General features: G+C 42.0%; 1 protein-coding gene across 1 annotated transcript in view; it reads left to right on the top strand.

Annotated features, from left to right (window-relative positions):
* The window catches only part of LOC136678976 (neural proliferation differentiation and control protein 1-like), a 45265-nt gene that overhangs the window by 17590 nt on the left and 15592 nt on the right, over positions 1-12083 (top strand). Inside the window, exon 2 of the mRNA XM_066657199.1 lies at positions 5525-5671. Coding sequence (XP_066513296.1) covers positions 5525-5671 — 147 coding nt within the window. The remainder of the gene's footprint in view (positions 1-5524; positions 5672-12083) is intronic.

Here is a 12083-nt window from a genome sequence, read left to right as displayed (position 1 = left end):
ACAAACAAAAAACAGGTTCCTGTATTCTAGGTTGTCTGTCTCTGCTCATGACAGAAAAAAAACAGCATTTTGGAGGTTTATAGAAGACAGAGACCTCCAAATGTTGAAATGCGTGAACCAAGATGAGGATATTGCTCTATTCCTGCTCCATAGGTGGGAAATATTAATTATTTTTGCTGTAGAACTGAAAACCCAGACCAAAAGAGCCACAAAACTAAGAAACTCGAGATACAAATAAGTTACAGACAAGTTAAAATTCATCGCCCTACAAACAACAGTTGAATTTCCCCTCAAATATACAGTTCCATGTTAAAGGAATAGCACCTTCTGAACATAAACAAACCAGAGAGAACGATGGAACAATGCCTTTATCTATAGCTTAAAAATGAATATCCAAATCTCAATATATCAAATGCCTACTAACAAACTAGGGCCAGCCCTAGTGTTCTCCTGGTTCTGTTGGTTGACAGATGTGCTATGCAACATTGTCCATACGCGTGAGTGTATGATGCCCAGGGTGTGTTCCTGCCCACAGAAACATTGGTCAAGGTGAAATGGTTAGATAAGATGCTTTCTCAAAACTCTCCTGCATCAAACAATGCATTCACACATTTAGAGTGAAGTCGCTTCTAGAGGAATTAAATAGTTTGGATGTAAAGATCCTACCACCTCAGTAAGCTTCTCATGTAGTAAGTTTAATTGTTCCACACCAAAGCTGTTGGAAAGACTTTTTTTACAGTTTAAAAATGTAAATAATTTATAGAAGTCTCCTTTAAAAGTAAATACATTTGCTGTCTGTCTTCTGCTGAATTTTGGAACCTTTATTCACTCTGTATTTCTGAAGTTAATAAGCAGCTCCAAAGTTGAGGGGAAGGCAGAGCCTGGAAAATGAACATACTGTGTTTTGGTTTGTTCAGAACTGTGCGGTTTGAACTGGCTTGAACAAGTAGCTTTTACTATGTGGGTAATGTGACTCATAGATTTTTTTCTTATCATTGTTTGTATAATGTAAAATATGTTCTCAGTGGTGTATCAAAACCACTTTGCACTATTTGAAAACACCAGCTGCCCTGTGTGTAATTTGAGAATCATTGATATATGGACCAATCGAAATCCTCCAAAACTCTTCTGTAAAATCTCATTTAGATATAATACTATGTTTTATTAGCTTCCCTGTTGCCGTTTCAGAGCTAGCAGGTCTTACTATGACAGCAGGGCTGTGATTCAGTTGTTCACGATCATAAAAGGATAACTCATACAGAAACAAAGGCTGTGTTATTTTGTTTTATAAAGGTTTGTGGTTCAAATACTCAATACATCTTTTGTGCCCTATTTTATGCCAATTTGTCCCAAAGACATCCCCCCCAGCCCAACCCCCACCCCACCCCACCCCTCATTCAGTCAGTTGCTGCACCCTGGTGACTCACACCTGATGATGTCACACTCTCTTGGTTGCCATGGCAGTCGTTATGGCAACAGCTGCCAAGGTTCCCGAAGTGGAGAGCCATTCACAGGTGCAAGTCAAGAGTTAATATTGATAGCTTAGCTTGATGCTAATTATTTCTTTCCCTCTGCTACATTTCACATAGTAGGTTAGTAGCTTTACAGTCTGCTTGTGTAAGTTTACCCACACCTCCACATGTTTCTTTAAGGCAGTAGAGTACAGATTATCGCTATCCAATGGAAAACCTGTGTCAGTTTTTGTGAATTTTTAGTTTTCAGCATCATCTGAACCCAGCAGCTGCCCTTCACATTGTGTGAACATTTCATAATGAATTGACCAATAGAAATGCTCCAAAATTGCTTGGAATCAAATCTTTTTACATTGAAATACAAGTGTAGAAGGTTCTTTCCTTCTCCCATACAGTTACTCCCTTGAAGATGTGACAAGATGGTAATGCTGTCATAACATATCTGTCTTATAGATGCAACATGCAGGTCCCATAAATAAATCTATGGTGCTCCATAGAGCGGGTCCCTCATGTAGGGATGGCCGTGTTTCAAAAAGAGAAGACTGATTGCTCTTTTAAAGGCACATCAACAAAAGCGGGTTTGATTCTAAGAGAAGGGCAGAACATCACACATAACACCACACAAATGTCTTAGTGAATGTAGGCTATGGGCCTTCGAAGAATTTGCTGATCATCGTTATGGCAACTGCAGTCAATTCAGTAGCTGCAAGCAGAACACAGATTAATATTCATCGCCTGTCTTATGCTAATTATTCTGCTGTGTGTATGTTAGCAGTAGTCTTACCGCCTGGTACAGGCGGTCCATGTCCATGCTCTGAAGCATAAGCTGCATTTCACTGGCTTTGTATGACTTCTGCTTGTGTAAAAAAGTGTAAGAGATGATTAGAAACGCATTAGCTGTGCAGCGTCCAACGCATGTGAGGAGCTAGCACACCAGCTGGCCGTGGTCATAGCTCTCCCACCCACTCGCCCAGCATGAATCCACTGGCTAACTACTAGGCATTAGTGTGTAGAGATACTCTCGGTGTGATGTGATATTTCAGTGGAAGGTGTTTTTAATGCCAGCCTGCTGTCTAATCTGTGTTTACACCTGCTGACCCACATCTCCCCATGACCGCCACAAAAGCGCCATCACTGCCCCACTCTCATAGATCACTCCTGACAGCCAGGAGCAGCCTCCTCGCCAAAACAACAGCATCAACCGCTCCCGCAGAGCATCAGCCAATCACACGGTCACTTCACTGACCTTCACAAAGATGTTATATGTGAAGGAAAAGTCTAGTAGCTCCAAGCACTCAACCCTCGTTTACACTGCAATAAAAACTGGGGGGAGCGGGACATTAACTGCTTAATATCTATAAAGTGAAAGCTGTAGAACAATTAAATCCAATACTAACTTAAAAAAGATCTGTGCAGATTAAGCAAGAATTTTTGCTCCTGGGTTCCCCTCCAGCTGCAGATTTTAATTCACTTCCTGAAATCGGAGGGAAGAGGGATGGTGTGGATTCCTACACCTACAAAATGTATAAGATCATAGTAATAATATATTACATATAAAGTGCTTTTCAAGAGCCCAAAAACACTTACCAGCTACAGATATGGACAGTGTAGTTTCTGCAGTGCTGAGCCCAGAGCAGCAACAACAGAGGCTCTATTCCCCCATTTCAGGTCAGTGGGGCATCCTCATGATGGTAATTTAAGGTAAATACTAGGGTTCCTTTAATGTTGTATGATGAGGTTGGCAAAAATATAATGAATGACTGCCCATACCACATCGAAATGATAATAAAATACCCTGAAATACATAAACAACAGCGTTTATCACATGCCGTTTGAGCATGGCGACAGAAATGGTGTTACAAACAACACTGTTAGGAGGGAACATTATTAGGATTGTTACCTTTCTAATATTTTCCTTCTCCATTGTTCTGCCTTTAATAGTTAGTGTACTGGGATCTCATCATTTATTAATTATGCCTTTGAAATATTTCAAAATGTGTTATGTGTAGTAGCTCCACCTCCAGTAAAAGAGTGTGTATTTTTAACAGTGTGTATTAGTTTCATTATTGTTCTCCAGTTCACAGCCTGCTGCTGCTGCTGCTGTTGTTCCATCAACAAACAGAACTGTGGTGGCTCTATCTAAAACATGACCTTATTTTAATTAACCACACGTCTGCAGTTTTCAAGCACAGAGGCATTTAAACCTGCTTCGTAAGCCTAATTAAAATGGAGCCTATTTGCCTGTTATCCACTTTTATAAATACATACTTTAATGATTGTCTTATATAATCTTTCCTTTGTTGTCCAGTGTTATTGAGCTGAATTGCTGCATCATGAGTTAGCTCCTCAGGGCTAATATAAATCTTTTAGATTGCAGTGGCTCAGATCATCATTTACTGTAAGAGATATTTACAGTAATAGTACATAAAGCTCCGGCTGAACTGGTCTGTTTTCCGGGAACAACGTTCACTGGAGGAGCTGTAAAAATTCATTGCATCATACCGAGTAGTTATTAGACCTAAAGCGGCTCAATAAGCTCAATTGATTTCTTCTGTCTGATTTTATTGCATAATAAATAGACCATGTAATGTTCGCTTACTTACGATCTTAAAGCTGTCTGAACCCATTGTCCTTTAAGGCCAGGTCTTCACGTCACATGCTCTGTTGGCTGATTGACAGCTATGGGCTCTACACCTATGGATCATTTTTTAGGGTGTGTATGTATTCATAGCTGAAAAATCAGTTCAGACTTACTGTAATAAACTGCACTGACAGAATTGCACCAGGGTTTGTTTTAAACCAAAGCTGACTGTTATACACACACCTTTTAAACAGATTTCTGAAAAGATTCAAAATCCTTTCACAGAGAGTCTGTTTGTTTTCTCTTGGTACAGGACCTCACAAATGTGCTCATGTTTACAGGGTGAGGGTGTAATTTTAGGCTCAATATGAACTAACAGGTGATTTTATTTTAAACAAATGGCACAGGATTATTAATAACTTCATTCATTCATTCATTCGTTCATTATCTGTAACCACTTATCCAGTTCAGGGTCGCGGTGGGTCCAGAGCCTACCTGGAATCATTGGGTGCAAGGCAGGAATACACCCTGTAGGGGGCGCCAGTCCTTCACAGAGCAACACACACTCACACATTCACTCACTCACACCTACGGACACTTTTTAGTCACCAATCCACCTACCAACGTGTGTTTTTGGACTGTGGGAGGAAACCGGAGCACCCGGAGGAAACCCACGCAGACACGGGGAGAACACACCAAATTCCTCACAGACAGTCACCTGGAGCGGGACTTGAACCCACAACCTCCAGGTCCCTGGAGCTGTGACTGAGACACTTCCTGTTGTGACACTTTGTTGCCTAATTAATGACTTTATTAATTATATAGGATTGTATAACCATGGTCTGTAGTTTTATGATAATGGTGCTCTGGATTTTTAAAAGCCACTTTCCACGTGTTCTCGGACTTTTCTTCTAACAACAAGAGACTTTTTAAATGATTTTTCTGCTGTGTTTTTCTCTGCTTCTGGATTGTTGGGCAGGTCTAAGTTTGGTGCCGTCAATCCTAGTAGCTGATTAGCTGCTGTCAATCATTCTAAGATTTGACTCGCCCCTTAAAATTATCGATATAATTACATTTAAATATAAATTATATTACTCTTTTTCTTGAAACCATCTGGAACACTAATATTTAGTCATGACCATTACACAATAATTATTTAAAAACAAATTAATATTGTGGGCTGTCTATTGCTACATTATAATCATTAAGAGATGTTTAAACTCCCTCCTATTCCTTGAGGTTATACTGATAAAAGCCAGAAATGTGTTAAATGTTATGTGTATGTTAAATGAAAGGTCCAAAACATCAGCCAACATAATGCACATAATCCAACATGTAATTAATGCACACGTAGTTATAATCACACCTGTGGCTCACTAAGTAAAAATCCAATCATGTCATGATGTGTGTAGACAAACCCTTCTTAATTTTCTATTTGTTTTGTGTGTGTGTGTGTGTTTTATTTTTCTAGCTGTAGGCCAGTGTCCCCGCAGTCTGGACTGTGCTCGAGAGGGACGCCACTTCTGCCAGCCGGGCTCTTCACACTGTGGCCCCTGCCTGGCTCCTTTGGTGGAGAACAAAAGAGGAAAATGTGTGGTCAGAAGACAGACTCACTTGAGTAAGTGTCCTCAGTCTGCTCAAGCCAAGAGGAAAACAGAGACGGTGTCCCTGCCAGGCTGGTAGTTTTAATCAGTAAAATGCAGTCAAAAACAGTCCGCTCATAACGAGGGCTAATAAGACGTCCTGTCCGGACCCAACCGGACCCAACCACAGTGCTGGTCAGTTAATGTTTTGAGGCATTAGAGCATTGTGTTCTGTTTTTTTAGACATGGCTCATAAATATTTATGAGGTAGTTATTGCAAAGCATTAATATAGAACTACAGCACAGTTCCACATTTAGTATTTAGCCAAAGGAAATTCTGAGGCTGTGAAGTTGTTGCCTTTAGCTTGAAGTTAAAGATGTAAAGTGCATGGACAAATTACGAGCAGCTGCCTGAATTGTGCCTTAATTTTTGTTTTGTAATTAGCACAGAATCATTTAGAGCTTCACTTAACTTCATTGATCACATAACAGTGTATTTTTAAAGAATCCATTGAAAGGTTCTGTAGAGAAACAAAACTGGTTCTTCTATGTCTTTGCTCCTAAGAGCCCCTTTCGGCACCAATATTTTAAAGAGTACGTTGTTTTTAAGAGTATGGTGTAGGGCTGGACTGTAAATCCGTAGGTAGTGAATATGTGGATGGTGTTGCCATGACACTGTGGCATTGTGTTAATAATCTGTGTTGATTTAGCACTCAGCATTTGCAGAATGTTTTCAGTAAAGGGAGAGAAAGTGTGGTCATCATGACTTTAATTGTCCTCCTCCACCTCCTCCTCCTCCTCCTCCTGAGCCACATCACAGTCATCCCCGGTACTCACTACTGATATTACAAACGCAGGCTTTTAGATTTGACTCAGACAACTGATTCACTTTTTCTGTGGTCTACAGTTCGACATCTCGCCGTAATGGAAACTGGACGCCTTTATCCTGAGCCAGGGAGAATTGCCTCGCTAACAGCAATTTCATTTCTGCTTCCCTTGGCGTGACTTGGTCCCCGATATACACAGTCCTATTAGAGCAATTTAGCCACATAATGGGGACTTTGGAGAGAGCAGAATGACGAACATTTGAGTCAGCGGGGAGATGATTAGGGATGATGGTTCTAGACTCTGTAATTCACTCTCCACATTTCTGAAACCCACTGAAGATATGACCCTGTATTCACATAACAGAGTCTAGTGCCTTCTAATACATTAGCTGTTGGGAGGAGGAATAAATAAACAAATATATAATATAAAAAATATGTAAAATAAAAAAAAACTGTAAAAAAAATTAATTTTACACACGGAGATATGGCAATACAATTATTACCAGGGTTCAGTGATTTTAGATCTGTTAAAATGTACCATGTCAGTCATTTAGGGTGTAGCTTGAAAGATTCATTCATTCATCTTCTGTAACTTCTGTAACACACTGGGTGAGATTAAGGCAGGGACACACCCTGGACTGGCCGTCAGTCCATCACAGTGCAGCACACACTCACGCCTATGGACAGTGTAGCACTGCTAAAATACCAGCATTTGTTTTTTTGGACTGCGGAAAGAAACCCACACAGACCCAGAGAGAACACACCAGTCTCCTCACTCTCGAACCCACCTTGCCGTCCCAGCCTGAAGGATGTGCTTTTTAAAATGTATACACACCCAGTAGTTATGCAGTATTCACAAAGAATACAGAGCAGCTCTTGCTTCCAAATGGTATAAAACCAAAAATAAAAACAGGTTTTAACGATAACAATGTTCTCCATCCCCTCCAGACATTCTGTCTGTCCTTCTTTATCATTTCCTTTTTTCATCTTCCTCTCTCTCCTTCATTCTTTGACTCTTTTTCCTTGTTCTGCCCTCTCATCCTCTCCACCTCTTATCCACACAGTAGAGAGAGAGAGAGAGAGAAAAAGAGAGTAAATAAGATGCAGCTTTGCTCTCTGTGTGCTGCAGTGGCTGGGGATGAGGAGTGATCCTCGGAGGGAAATCACGACTCCATACAAACTGCCTGCTCTCCACATACAGTGCTTTTAACCCCAGCTCTATCTCTTATTATGCAGTGCTCAGCTCATGTTTGGACAGCTTGTCTCCTTTTGAAACGACCTGAATGATGCCAGATTCTCCCCTTTGCCGTCACAGACTAGTATTTGATGCTAGGTGATAATATGTGGAAGCCTGTTTCCACCTATTGAATAAAATATATACAGCCACTTTGTTTACAGTACATCTTTATAGTAAGAACATACAACATAATGCTTCTGATATTTTTAAATGCTGTGTCCACTCTGTTACACACCTACCTCACTGGTCCACATTGTAGATGAAAAGTCAGAGACAGTAGCTCATCTGCCGCTGTGTGGTTTGTGTTGGTCTTTTTCAGTGGACACAGGATGTCACCCACATGATGCTGTTGGCTGGATATTTTTGGTTGTTGGACTATTCTTAGTCCATTATTAACATCGGGGAGTTCTAAAACTCAAGCAGTACTGCTGTGTCTGATCCACTCGTACCAGCACAACACACAATAACACACCACAACATCAGTGTCACTGCAGTGTTGAGCATGTACATTCATTCATTATCTGTAACCGCTTATCCAGTTCAGGGTCGAGGTGGGTCCAGAGCCTACCAGGAATCATTGGGCGCAAGGCGGGAATACACCCTGGAGGGGGCGCCAGTCCTTCACAGGGCAACACAGACACACAAATACACATTCACTCACACACCTACGAACAACTTTTGAGTCACCAATCCACCTACCAACGTGTGTTTTTGGACTGTGGGAGGAAACCCACGCAGACATAGGGAGAACACACCAACTCCTCACAGACAGTCACCTGGAGTGGGAATCAAACCCACAACCTCCCCTGGAGCTGTGTGACTGTGACACTACCTGCTGCGCTACCGGGCTGCCCGTGTTGAGCACGTTCTACCACCCAAATCATACCTATCCTGTGGTGGTCCTCCAACCATTGAAGAACAGGAAAAGGGGAATATAAATTATATCTCATTCCGGGTTTCCCACTGCCTTGACAACGTCGTCCAACTCCTCCCCCAACCCCCACATCCACAATTCATTTTGTGCAATTTTTTCAGTTTCTTATTAAGGCTTTTGATGTGTTTGTGCATGGCCTACTGCTATGTCCAGTGATAAACACGCATTCTGAAGTATAATCCAGTGTTTAAGGCGAGTTTCCCAGCGGCTGTGCACACGAGGTCAGTGCATGTGCAGCCTATGCTTGTAAGCAATATTTTGAATCATTGAGTTGAATTTGGGGCGGCACGGTGGTGCAGCAGGTAGTGTCACAGTCACACAGCTCCAGGGACCTGGAGGTTGTGGGTTCGATTCCCGCTCCGGGTGACTGTCTGTGAGGAGTTGGTGTGTTCTCCCCGTGTCCGCGTGGGTTTTCTCCGGGTGCTCCGGTTTCCAAAAACACACGTTGCAGGTGAGTTGGCGACTCAAAAGTATCCGTAGGTGTCAATGTGTCTGTGTTGCCTTGTGAAGGACTGGCGCCCCCTCCAGGGTGTATTCCTGCCTTGCGCCCAATGATTCCAGGTAGTGCACTCGATTCAACTCAATGATTCAACCGATTCACTCATGAGTCAACCCTACCCCACCCACCCCTACATCAACAAAGGTAGCACATTGAAACCCAGCCCTTTATTTTGCTTTGAGTGAACTACACATACCAAGTTCCTGGGAAAAAAAGTGCTCTTCTGAACTACGGTGTAATATGTGAAGTGCAGAGCCTGGGAAGGGCACTGCCAGGGATTTTTGACACCTAATCAATACAAATCAGCCGACAGAGGTAATAAACCCTGCAGCAGTACACATTCAGCACTCCCCTCTTCCCTCCTCTTATTCTCTCCATCTCTCCACTGCAGGAACACTTTTATCACTTTTTCTGCTCCACTGCGCTCTGATTAATCTCACAGTCCTCACACACGTCCTCCGACTGTTTCGGCACCATCCTCCCTGTCAGATTTCCGCAGTGAAAATATTCAGCGTTCATTGTTTTTGTGTGAAAGATGTTAAGCAACCTGCTTTTTAATGATTTGCAAGTCAGAGTTTATGCTTGTGCTAGCACTGAGTTGAATGATGAAAACGCACTGGCAGCAGCCATTGTAATTCAGAAAGGAGAAATGTGCTAGTGGCCCATATGTTCGGTTTAACGGACAGTCGTGATCATTGAAATGTTCTTTCCGTTTATTGAGTTAAATATGCAGTGTGGCTAAGTGACAATGAAACAAAGCTCACTGTCATGGAGGGCCTGAGTTCATAGCTTTATCTGATTGGATGTTTGGCAGCCACTCTCCTGAATGACTGATCTCAGACCTGTTGATTGTCTTATCTCAACCTTATGCATGTCATTTATATCTCTGCGGTTTGCAATATTGGATGAAAGATTTTAAACAGTGATACTCGTAATGGGTATCACTCAGGGAGCTGTGTTAAAGATAGTGGTCCATTTCACACTGATCGATCATTGTCTGCAGTTGGAAGTAAGGAAACATGGTCAAACTTTGTCTTGATGCTCATCTGTAGCTCAGTATTTGGGCAGTAGATCATTCTCAGAGCTGCAGTGACAGTGACGTGGTGGTGGTGGTGTGTTAGTGTGTGTTGCACTGGTATGAGTGGATCAGACACAGCAGTGCAACTGAAGTTTTAAACACTGTCCCCTCACAGTCCACATTGAAACATGTACCCCGTTGGTCCCTCTCAAAGACCACCAGCCACATATGTAGGGGTACTGATCATGGAAGAATTGGCTGAAAGGGGGTAGATTGCACAACAAGTGAGGAAACAGGTAGTCCATTGGTTGAATGGTGTACAGTGTAAATTGTATTATAAGATGCATTGGTCACTTACCATAAGTACCACTGATAACGTGTCCAGAAGGAGGCCTAGGAGGAAAAAAACAAGTCAGATAAACTCACCACTGATTAAAAACGGAACTTTCCAGCAAGAACATTTCAGAACGTTCCACCACACTCTGGATCATTCCGACGTGAGACAAGAAACAGATGGCTATCTCTTATTTAGTGCAACTCACTGCACCCTTATGGAAATTTCCATCCACTTTTTGTCCTCAGGGAGTTTTGTCCCTCCCACCCCCTTTTCCCATTAGTTTCCATGCTGAGACGTTTCATTCATGAATCTGATGAGGGCCCGCCCACCCCCTCCCGCCTGCTTGTGTGTCCCAGTCTCTAGAGCAGCAGCACCGCAGGACAACCACGCTGACCTATCCACCCACACACACGCGCACTGCAGCGTGCCAGCGTGGCACACACATCAGCTCCCACACACGTCCACACTGCAGCATCCACATCCACAACCATACACACACACTGCAGCATACAGACACACACAAATGCCTACATTACGGCACGACGTTTTAAACATAAACACCTGTAATGCATGTTTAGTGACTCGCCGTCTTTGATTCTAATGTAAATCTGAGTGGAATTAGAATGAACTGCACAATAACAGGCTGTTTACAGACTCTGAAACACTTTATTAGAAAAAAAGGCATGTGGAATGTCTTTAAGTCTGTAGACCAGCAAGCTACACTCCAAAAACATCCATATATATGGAATTCTGCCCATCTTTCCCTGTGAGACAAATGCTCAAGCCATTATACGCAAAGGCTGTAGACAAGAAGAACGATCGCCACTGAAACAGAGAAGCTGCTGGTGTTCTCAGAAAAATAGACCTGTCACTACAGAGCCCAAACATTAACATCACTGTATGTGCTTGGGTTAACTTTGAGCAGCAGAAGTGTGGAGAATATATCCTTAGACATCTCAGAGTGAAAGCTCTTTTGAGTTACACAGTCAGTTAACACATTTAATACAATATATATATACAGTACAGTGCAGATGATTTAGGCACCAGAGATTATGAGATTTAAAAAGCTATTTATCGGAGCAGTAAGTGTTTATTTGCTAAAAAACAAACAGTCAATTAATAACGCCCAAACATTAGAGTAAAACATAACTAAATAATACCATTATTCCTGTGAGTGTGATTCTGTGTGAATGTGTTGGTTTAACTTTTTCCAAATCTCTCCTCATGGCAGTTCATATTATTTGAGGTTATCATTGAACACCTTAAATTTTGTGTGTATGTGTGTGTGTGTGTCTGTGTGTGTGTGTTATTTACAATACAAAACCAAAAGCAAGGTATATTCTGAAAGTAAACAGGGAACAGAATACACAGTCCAAAACAAACCGTACCAAAAAGGACAAAAACAATCATAAACCAACCATAAACAGACGTGTAAAGGCAGACAAACACAACCAGACAAAGGAACACTGAAACCAAGAGGCTGTATACACACAGGAGCACAGCCAAAAACACCTAGGGAACATAAAGAGAGAGCAGGATCACAATGGAGGTACAGGTAGAGACAAGAACAAAACAAAACAGTGCCATGTGCTAAA

Source organism: Hoplias malabaricus, chromosome Y (assembly GCF_029633855.1).
Source record: "Hoplias malabaricus isolate fHopMal1 chromosome Y, fHopMal1.hap1, whole genome shotgun sequence".
Taxonomy (NCBI): Eukaryota; Metazoa; Chordata; class Actinopteri; order Characiformes; family Erythrinidae; genus Hoplias; species Hoplias malabaricus.
The sequence above is the reverse complement of the archived record's forward strand: the minus strand, read 5'-3'. Positions and strand labels throughout refer to the sequence as shown.